Here is a 10,841-nt window from a genome sequence, read left to right as displayed (position 1 = left end):
ACATTTCTATATATTACAGCCACAGTTGTCTCACCCATGGCAATGGCTATAATGGTAGTGTCACAAACATTCTATTTCCTTCGTTTCTATCAAGCTAGCAGCAGCCATGAGGTAAGCTGTATATTTGAAATTTAATTAAGCTTTTCATTTCCAAGCAGAGTGCAGGAAGTGTTAGAGATTCTTTTTATTTAAAACAGCGGGGAGAACTGTCTAGATGACTTTGAGTGAATTCGCTCATTTCTACCAGAATGCGTTGATGGCCTTTGTTGGTAAGCAAACCGTGCTAATATAGTGAGACATGTCACAACATGTTAGAAGACAGCCCGTCTACTGAGCCAGGCATCAGCTGTAAAGACTGCAGTGTTTTGACTTTTTTTCAACAAGCTGACGAATGGATTGAGTGAAATAAAACAGATTTAATAATGAAAGTCAATTATCTCGGCAAGGTAGAGGTGTTACTTGTTGTCATGTGTTTTGGTACTTGGGCTACAGTCTTCTTCTCCCAAGTGGAAAACCAACCAGTAAACAAACAAGTTTACTGCACATCTAAAAGTCAGCAAATGACGTTTCAATCTTTTACAGCCTTTCATCAAAAAACACTCAAATGGGAGTTCAGTAGCTGATTTGTCCATTTATGTAACAGTTAGTTTATGACACTCGAAGAAAATAATTTAAATGATATATTGGCGTTAGGCGCTCAACTGGTCAAGGTCACACCTTCTTGTATAGGCATAAAAAATTAGGTATGAAGTAAAAATGGCTTATGAACACAATCGAGAGTGCTTTTTAATTGAATGGTGATGGGTAGGCAAAGTTTATTCCATCCTAACAAATAAGATTGTACTACAGAAACGTAGAATGTGACATATTTTTTTCATGTATGTTTTCTGTAACTGCCAGGGTGAATTAGTAATAGAATTATAATTTCTATTACTAAATTATATCCTCACTGGACTAAACTAGATTAAACTAAATCAAATGATACGCTTCTTCTTGCTGTAATATTGGGGTTTTTGTTTGTTTGTTTTTAATTTAGTTTAATAAAAACTATTTCCAACAGTGCTTATATAATGATTTTGCTCTCCCAGCATGCTCAGGCTCCAGAAGCGCTTGGCCTCCAGTGTCTTGCGCTGTGGTAAAAAGAAAGTGTGGCTGGACCCCAACGAGACCAACGAGATTGCCAACGCAAACTCTCGTGAGTTGTTTCCTTTGTGGATTTATGTAGTAGGCTCTGGGCTCCTTAAATTTACGCTTTTATTTAAATGAATTTTATTTGGGCTACAGGCCAGCAGATACGAAAACTGGTAAAGGATGGACTGATCATCAGAAAACCTGTGACTGTTCATTCCCGTGCACGCTGCCGCAAGAACACACTGGCACGCCGCAAGGGACGTCACACGGGTTATGGTGAGTAGTTAGGTTATTGTTATCTTTCCCCAAATTTGCTTTCACTAATAATGTGGCTAATAATTGCGTATTTGGGAAAATAAAATCAAGCGGTGTGTACATGTTAAGGACTGCTTATAGAAACTGCAAGTAGTGGTGGTTTCAGTATGAACTTGGAGTAAGATAAGAGTTTTATTTCAGTAATATAATTTTCTTTCCAGGTAAGAGAAAGGGCACGGCCAATGCTCGTATGCCGGAGAAGTTGTCATGGATGCGGCGCATGAGAATTCTGCGACGTCTTCTTCGTCGCTACAGGGAGTCCAAAAAAATTGACAGGCACATGTAAGAGTGAATGTCATCACTGATGTACTCACTGATCATGAATAAGGTTTTATGTCAGTTTCATTGATAGATGAGTAATGTTTTGTGTCTTCTAGGTACCACAGTCTCTACCTAAGAGCGAAGGGTAATGTCTTCAAAAACAAACGCATCCTTATGGAGCACATCCACAAATTAAAGGCTGACAAGGCTCGCAAGAAGCTCCTGGCGTACGTTTCCACTTCTTCTTTTCTTGTATTATTTCACTCCAAGCGCAGCAACATTTATACACTGAAATTAATTTGTTTCTGTCCTGCAGTGACCAAGCCGAGGCCCGGCGCACAAAGACAAGAGAAGCCCGCAAACGCAGAGAAGAGCGTCTCCAGGCCAAGAAAGAAGAGATCATCAAGAACTTATCAAAGGAGGAGGAAACTACAAAAAAGTGAATCTAAAATGTATTCAAATCTTGTGAGGATCAGCTTTTGGTTGTGAATAAATGTGGATAAGAGAAAATATCATCAGTAATGTTCTTGCCTTGATATTAAAAATGATTTGACATGAAGAGTACTTTGGAAAATATTTCATTTTGATTATGATTTATATATACCTGAATAAACAGAGGTGAGAGAAGCCCTTTTCTTCTTTTAACATGGCCATATATATATTGTAATATGGCTATGAAAAGACAGCAAACTATGCTTCTGAGGTAATGCTCTGAACACTACAAAAGGTGGCAGCAGAGTGCCAAATACATCTAAGTCTACTCATTTTAGCCAGAGGAAATTAAACTAGAAAGAGAACTGGAAAAAAAAAAAGTCATTTTCAATCAGCAACTTGATCACACAGCACAGTATTCCTCAAAGGTATTATTAAAAATGGTAGATAAGCAACTTGGTAACAACAAACAAAGATCTTCCACTTTTTCCACATATAGCTTACAGTTGAATTTGTGTTCATTCAGCAAAAGCACTGCAAGCATTTGTGCATTTTTAGGAAGGTAGAGGTAGCAACAATTTAGCTGCTGTTAAATTACATATTTTATAAGGGAACATTTATAAATAGTAACTTCCTTGCTGAGGCAAATGTTCTCAAGTCATATTCATCCTTAGAGTATGGGCATCTGAAGCTTGGGTTGGATGCCATGCAGACTCTGCTGATAGTGAGGAGCAGTGTTACGTAACAGGAAGCTCTCACCATACTGGATTTTTCTGAAGATGGCCTGTAAGGAATGTGTTCACATTAACTGGCTGTAATTCTATAACAAAATCTATTAACTTTGTAAAGCAACTCATGCATTATTAAATGCTCAATGGTCTGCTCCGTAAAAGCTTCTTATTTTAAATTATTTTCCTGCTTCGTTTTTCCTGAAAGCAGGCACCAAAGTAGCAGAAGCTCAGACAACCACCGTTAGCCCCATTAAACCTGTGCTACTGACACTCCAGACATCCACTTATTTCTTGCTTGAGCCTTGAAGGATTTCATTTTTCATGCATGCAGAAGAAGGTGTGACTGAAGTGTACAGATGCATCCTGTGGTAACTGGGACAGACAGGCTGCTGCTGTGCTGTGCAAGTGTGTGTGCATGAGAGAAAGGGGAGTTTTTACTATCCAAAGCACACTCAGCATTTCAGATCATTTTAAATACAGCAATCTGGAAAACAAAAAATAATCCCTGTACACTTTATTGGAATGTAAACTTGTCACTTACAATTTTCTGCCACCTCCTCCTTATTCTTAAGCTGCTATGTCTGTGACTGACAGTCATGCATAAACAATGGGACACTCAAGCTTTTGAAGCTGGCAGTGAAGAGCCCTCACATCTACAGTCTGGGTTTCAAAGGCCTTGAGTAGCTGGAATTAAGGTTTTTATACAGCATAACTCACTTGCTTACCTTGATATCCTGGTTTAATTTTCTCACAAAGCAGTGTTATGCACAACACTTTCGCTTAAAATGCACTTCAGCTGTATGCGGTCATTACCAAATTGCTCCGCACAGTCAAAACGATCTTTATAAATAAACGGGAGCTCTGCAGGAATATGTCGCAGGGATTACTGAAGGAGAAAACCGCCTTTGTACAGCCATTTTGCAGCTCCGTTAATGTATTTCTTCATTACCAGGAGGCACTCCTATTTCCTGAAGCGTGAGCCTTAATGGGATTAGATAAGGAGAGGAATATGAGCTGAAACCAAGCAGCACTCTTTATTACAGTTGGCCTTCAACCCAGGCAAAACAAATGGAGCACACTCAAGAGTTCAGGAGGGCTTTCATAACAAATGAAGTGAGGAGATGAAAGTGATTAAAGTAAGATTATTTTAAAATATAAAAACAGTTATCTAACGACTAAACGAATTACTTTGCTTTCGCCTGTTTGATTACCCTCTTTCCACCGTCTGTGGGACTGGTTCTCTTCTTTGCTGCATACTAAACTGTCGGTCAGCCTCTGTATCACAAAGACAATGACTGTTAGTCCACACATTAACACTGTCACATATAAAATGTTCGAGTCATCGTCTTTTTAATCCTTTTCAACATTATTTTTTATTTTCTCTTCCCACATGTTCAGTGGACTCTATTACCTAATCACTCTGGTTTATAGACTGACAGAGACACAAAGCACGAGGGAAGAATTCAGGAGCTCTAATTCTCTCATTCTCGTTCGCTGACTGATAGGAGGGATTACTGTAACAGTGCTCACTGATATAAATCAATCAGACAGGCAGTCGCTCTGATCTTATACAGATACGCCTCAGGCCTGTCTTCTTAACACCAGGGGTTGCTCTTTTACGCTTTCACACTGCCGCACACTCATTTAGTGACATCCAGACAAAGCTCAATGTCAAAATGCACCAGGAATCAAAGAAATTGCAATATAATATGACGAGAGTGATTGTGCTGATGATCTACTGGGATCCTGTGTGCACAAATTAGCAGTACTACTAGAAAGCAGTCAAATGCTGCTCCTGAAAAGAGCAGGTTGAAAAGTTTGCCTTGAATTTTTTGGTGCGTGCCAGCCGGCATCATCACAAGTGTTCTGTTGTTTCGTTTACACCAGATATATGACAGCTTATGTCTCCTCAAAATTATTTCTGTGTGAAGACTCCAATCCATGACCGCTCTAATCAAACACTTCCAAATGTCTTAGGCGCAATCAGACCAAGGGCAGACCTGCAAACAACGGAGAGATCATGATTCATTTTCTTCAGTTTTCAGAAACAGGAACGCCAGCATGCTTATCTTTAAAAATAGTGGCTGTATTTAATTTGTGTGCAAGAAAAGTTTTACTAAAACTTTTATATAATTTTACTGCTCTGACATCTGACTCACCTTGAACACTGTAGTTGTTTTAACCTGAGAATGTCCTCTATTTGCCTTCTAACTAATCTATTGGTTTTCTTGCTCTGTGAAGCACAGTGTGGGATTACATACGGAGACTGGGTTCTCAGGTGTCCAGTTAGAGGTCAGGGTACATCATATCAAGCAGACTGTAGGCTGCAGTCTGTAATTTGATAAGAAATTAGATTCAAATATGAGAGAGAAATCTCAGTGGTGTTAACTGACACCACTGCTGTTGTGACAAAACTATTAGCTGCCCTTTTCTTAGTTCTTTGTGCCACACTTACACTCTTCTTCTCTGTTTTTATTCCTTGTATGTTTCTTATCTTGTGGAAAACCTGGATTAAAGTAAAATGCTAGTCTACAAGAAAAACATATACATTATGTTATACACTCACCGGCCATGTTTTTAGGTACAGCTGTTCAAATGCTTGTTGATGCAAATATCTAATCGGCTAATCTTTTTGAAGCACAACCTGCTGAAGTTCAAACCAAGGATCAGGATGTTATTTCAGAAACTGCTTTTCTGCTGGGATTTCCCCCAAATAACCATATCTAGGGTTTACAGTGAATGGTCCAAGAATGAGAAAATATCCAGTGAGCTGCACTTCTTTGGGGAGAAAAGCCTTGTTGAGGAGAATTAAGGCTAGACTGCATTAAACTGATAGGAAGGTGACAGTAAGTTAAATAAGCAGTGGTTATAACTATGACTTTGAAGCTGATGGGCTACAGCAGCAGAGGATTGCACCGGTTGTCACTCTTGTTAGCTAAGAACAGGAAACTGAGGCTACAAGATCGGACAGCAGAAGAATGGAAAAATGTTTCCTGTCCTACGTGAAAGCATGGCTCCATCCTGCCTTATATCAACAGGTCAGGCTACTGTTGGTATAATGGTGCGAGGGATATTTTGTTATTGCTATCAATTCAACATGAACCAAAGTCTCTAAGGAATATTTGTAGTACCTTGTTGAATCTATTCCTTTGAGATTTAAGGCAATTCTGATGACAAAAATGGGTCCAACCTTAGACTAGCATAACAAAGTATACCTAATAAAGTGGTCACTGAGTGTATGCTTGTATGTCATTTCCCTGCAGCTCCTCACTAGCCCTTAGGAGTCAGTCTCTTCTTAGGACTCAATCAGGCACAAATATAATTGTCAATTATAATCTGGAAAAAACATGGAAAGGTTAAGTGAAAACAGAGCTTAATAGCAAAACTGAGGAAAATGAATCTGAGCTGCAGTAAACTCAAAGCTTCATTTGATGATAAATGAGTCAGATAAAGTCATTTATCAATAACTGATTAAAATGCAAAATGGAACTGTTTTCTGCTGAGTGTTCAGATGATTCATCTTCTCACATTTGGAAAAGAAATCTGTGCAATTTAATGAATTCGCTGTTTAGTTAAAAACACAAAACTGTTAACAGGGATTTGTTGCTGCCCTAAACCCATTTAGCAATATGTACCTGGAGCCCCCAGAGGAGATACAGTATCTACAGAAGAAACATATGTTACGTGTTCCACTTTAGAAATAAACGCAATTGAGGATGGGAAGAAAAGAAGTCTTTGAAGTGGGAACTGGTTAAAATCATGAGGTGAACAACAGGCCAGCGACAACACTGGCTCAGATGAGCGAATAAGGTTTGCTGCAGAAAAGGTCAAATGATGAGATTCACACACAGAAAAAACCTAAGGCATCAAAATAATTTTTGAGCAAGTTTTTCCAAGTATGAAAATCGTTTGTGTTCATGAGCTGGAGGGCCAGATGGACTCATTAGAAAAAGAAGAAGAAAAAACATAAGAACGCAAAACAAGCTGACTCAGAAAACACCAGCCGGGGAATATTAGTAAAGTAAATTTTATAAATCTGAATGCTGGAGAAAATCGGTTTCAGTCATTAGAGAACATGTCAACTGATGGAAGTGAGCACAGCTTAGTCATTCATTTGAAAGTGATGACTGCAGTTCAGGAAAGAGTTTGTTTGGAAGTGATGACTGATGAAAGTCAGAGAGTTCTGAGTCTTTTATGTTTTGAATCTAGTTAGCTTTTCCCCCGGCATTCCTGCTTTGCCCTCTCACTAGATCCTTATTTGTCATTCCTGTCCTCTTGTTTCTTAGAAGCTTTCCAAACACATACCAGGTAAGGCTAGCCCTATCTCCAGCTCTTTCCCCGTATAGCTGATTCTTCAGCCTGCTGAATAGCTTCTCCTTTTTCGTCTTTCTGTTTGTCATAACAGAGTTTTTGACTTGGATAAGGAGAGGGATAAAGCTGCAACAGATAGCAAGCAAAGCATCATTAACAAAACAGAGCAGTCCCACTTATCCTCTCATCCCTGCTCTGTGACGCTACACACCCCAAAGTCTGTGACACACATTAAACTGAATGGAATCAATTTTTCTATCCTATTTGTAGCAGGACCGAACATTTTACAGCATCTTTTGTGGGAATAGCAATAAACTGAGGGTTTGACTGTAATAAGCCTGTTGTAACGTAAACAATAGATGTTTGTGTGACGTTTTTCTGGGTCTATATTTTCAGATGAAAGTATAGATCCAGACAAACGTTACAGAATGCTATATATATATATAGGCACAGGAAAGCGCTGAGACGGAGTAGATAAAAAATTTATATTTTCAGATGCACAAATGCACTGTGTGTGAGAGCATGGAGAGAGAAAGCACAAAGAAAACTCGTCCTGTGGATTTCAAATCCTTTTCTCAGTGACTTAATGGATTTTGAAGTATGCTTTTAAGATTTCAGAGCATGCTGGATTAGGAAAACATTTAAAGGCAGAGAGGGCTGAGGTTAGGACTTGAGGTATAAAGAGGACCTGTGGCAACGCACTCATGTTTGGCTGAGAGAAACATTACAGCTGTCCAGCTGAGATGACAAGACTGCAGGAAACATCTTAGATCAAAAGGCTCTTAAGTCTTAGTGCTGCAAGCAAAGCACAGCAACTGGTTAAAACCAAACTCTGACATGTTTTATCACATAAAAGATTCATATGCCTTGGAAACCTTTAATAGCTACGAACAACATATAAAATTACAGAGCAACAGTTAATTAATCAAAAACTAAATAAATAAATACATAAAAGAAACAGTTTCTACTCTAATCCAGCCCTTGAAACCCACAACAGACAGCTTAGGCAAAACTGTAAATCAACAATGTCAGTGCTTCACTTTGTGATATAATATAAATTTAGTAGTAGCGAAATATAGACACAGTGAAGAGGAAGAAGTAGCACCTGGTAACCTAATACATCTGTCAACTCTTGACTCCAGTTTAGAGAATTCAAGCAATGTAATCAAATTACATTCAATGTAAAAAAAGAAAAGAAAAAAAAAGGTGTGTGTGGGGGGGGTTGCACCCTGTCTGCATGACTTTTTCAGTCTTTGGCCTTTGGTCTTTCAGTCTTCAGTCTTTTGGCCCACTTTTTGTTACAACATTCCTTCCGGTCATTGAGGTTTGTGTCATGGTCCCTGTGCCCCGCTGGTCGACCCTCTATTAGGCAATATGTTTGTGGTTTGTTTGCTCTCTCTCTCTCTCTCTCTCTCTCGTCGCGGCGACGCTCATTGCGGGCTCCCGCTGCTGGCCCACACACCTGCTCTCATCAGCGCACCGGCCGCTGATCCCAGCTCATTACTGCACTACTTAAGATGGCGAGTCTGCACTAGTCTTCGCTGGATCGTTGAACTATCAGCGTCAGTCAAACTTGTGTATCTGCCAACCTGTATCTTGAAATCCCTTTGTTATTATCCCGCTAACCCGACCTTTTGTGTTTAGATCGTTTTTGGAACCGGATTCTGAGAGGAGTGACTGAGGAGGAGCTTTTGTACAGAAAGTGTGGAGCACCTTTTCCCCTAACCCTGTTTCCCACGGACCCTGGCGACCCGGACCCGTTTCCCCTGCACGTTGTACATAGCCACTTGGTGATTGTGTTCACTGTGAATAAACGCACTGTTCTTCGCTTAAAGGAATACCCTGGCCTGTGCCTGAGTCTCTTTCGGAAACCATATCAGATTGCTGGTGTTCATTTATGGATTTCTGCTGTAGGTTTGATGCTGTGATTGGGATGATTGTCCTGTTGCATGACCCAATTTTGGCCAAACTTTAGTTGTCAGACAGATGGTCTCACATCTGACTCTAGGATATACAGAGGAATTCATGTTCAATTCAGTGACTGCAAGGTGCCCAGGTCTTATGGCTCCAGAACAAACCCAAATCATGACCCCTCCACCACCGTGCTTCACAGTTGGTGAAGGTGTTTGTGCTGATACGCTGCATTTGGTTTACTCCAAACATGGTTCTATGCATTATAGACAAAAATCTCCACTTTTGGAGAAAGTACTTAGCTTTTCATATACTGTTTCAGCCTTTTGGCTCACAATTTGTTAAATAAATAAATGTAGTATGTCACGTCTTGTTGTTTATTGGCAGCTCTATTTACTTAATTTTACTTAATTTTAAGATTATTTTATTTATTATATTTTAAGACATGGTGGTAAAAACTTGAAATTCAACAGAGGATGTCCTTTATTTTTTTTTACCATGTCTTTATGACTGTTTGAATAAATAGTGTAAAATTAAATTAAAATTAAGTTTTTAGTGGTGGATGAAAGTTTGCTGCATAAACATGGAAAAAACAAAAATCCTACTTTAACACAAGTTAGTCTTCAGAAAAAGGGTTGTTGGCTTTACAGAACCATCTCCAGACATTTTTTTTATTTTGTTCTCTAAAAAGTTCGATCTCTGTCAGTTCACAGTCAGACAGACTGAAATGCAGAAATTCAATGCATTGATTCTCCACAGAAGTGGTCGACCAACAAAGAACACGCTAAGAGTGAGCGGTATAACAGTCTGGGATGTCACAAAGGAACACATAGAAACACCTGAGTTTCTTTCTCACATTGGTTAATGTTCATGTTTATGAGTTCACAATCACAGGAACACTAATCAACAACGGTGTTTGTGCAGGACTGTAAGGAGAAAGAACGCCGCTTCCTGTCCAAGTCGTTGTTGTTGAGACCAAAAGAGATGCTTTCAGCATTTACTGCATCTGAGCTGTCATAATTACAGGAACAATTTATTTTAAATTATATCAAGAAATTAAAAATATTTTTTTCCATGATTTTAAAAGTAGGCCATGTTTCTACTAATAACAAAATAAATATGCAAAGAAGAATAAAATCAATGTTTTGAAATATTTTCCCACATAAATGAATGAAAGTATATTTTTTGGTTTAACTGGTTTCCCTTTGTCTATCTATGTTAAAATCTAGTTTTGTTTTAGGTCATACAGTGAGGGGAAATAATGATTTGATTCCCTCCTGAATTTGTGAGTCTCTATTTTCTTATGGTAGTTTCCCTTTAATGGACTATTAAATACTTATTTCACTCAATGACACACAATTCAATTCATAACTTTTATGAAATGCGTTTTTTCTGGATTTGTAGTTGATTTTCTGTATCTATTAAAATGTAAGTGACTAAACAAATTTGGTAGGAGATCAAATAATTATTTCCTCCAATGTAGTTGTGCAGAAATATGTATTTAAAAAGGTTTTTATTTCAAGGCACCACTCTGTTGGTTTAAATGTCAAACTTTCTAAATTTACTGAATAGCCTGCCTTTTTAGATTTGGGATAAATATGATTACACTGAGACACTTTTTGCTTTTTGATAGTTATGTTATACGGCAGAATGTCAATGGTTAAATAAATGCAGAATTTTGTAACTGGATAGAAATAAGTAACTGGGAAAACAGGACACTTAAGTGACAAAAAGTGTGTTTACACAGTG

General features: G+C 38.5%; 1 protein-coding gene across 1 annotated transcript; it reads left to right on the top strand.

The window, feature by feature from the left end:
* Positions 1 to 30: 30 nt before the first annotated feature.
* LOC113028400 (60S ribosomal protein L19) lies at positions 31 to 2,266 on the top strand. The gene is made up of 6 exons (XM_026178644.1): positions 31 to 111; positions 1,089 to 1,195; positions 1,285 to 1,407; positions 1,608 to 1,728; positions 1,824 to 1,934; positions 2,024 to 2,266. The coding sequence occupies exons 1-6, from the start codon at positions 107 to 109 to the stop codon at positions 2,148 to 2,150; spliced, it is 594 nt and encodes a 197-aa protein (XP_026034429.1). The 5' UTR covers positions 31 to 106; the 3' UTR covers positions 2,151 to 2,266.
* The last annotated feature ends 8,575 nt before the right edge of the window (positions 2,267 to 10,841 follow it).

This window comes from Astatotilapia calliptera, chromosome 8 (assembly GCF_900246225.1).
Source record: "Astatotilapia calliptera chromosome 8, fAstCal1.2, whole genome shotgun sequence".
NCBI lineage: Eukaryota > Metazoa > Chordata > Actinopteri > Cichliformes > Cichlidae > Astatotilapia > Astatotilapia calliptera.
The sequence above is the reverse complement of the archived record's forward strand: the minus strand, read 5'-3'. Positions and strand labels throughout refer to the sequence as shown.

Bases quoted from the DNA above. Each gene is read 5' to 3' on its own strand.
- LOC113028400 (XM_026178644.1), top strand. The intron at 1,408-1,607 runs GTGAGTAGTTAG...TTTTCTTTCCAG, and splicing joins GGGACGTCACACGGGTTATG to GTAAGAGAAAGGGCACGGCC. The intron at 1,935-2,023 runs GTACGTTTCCAC...TCTGTCCTGCAG, and splicing joins GCTCGCAAGAAGCTCCTGGC to TGACCAAGCCGAGGCCCGGC.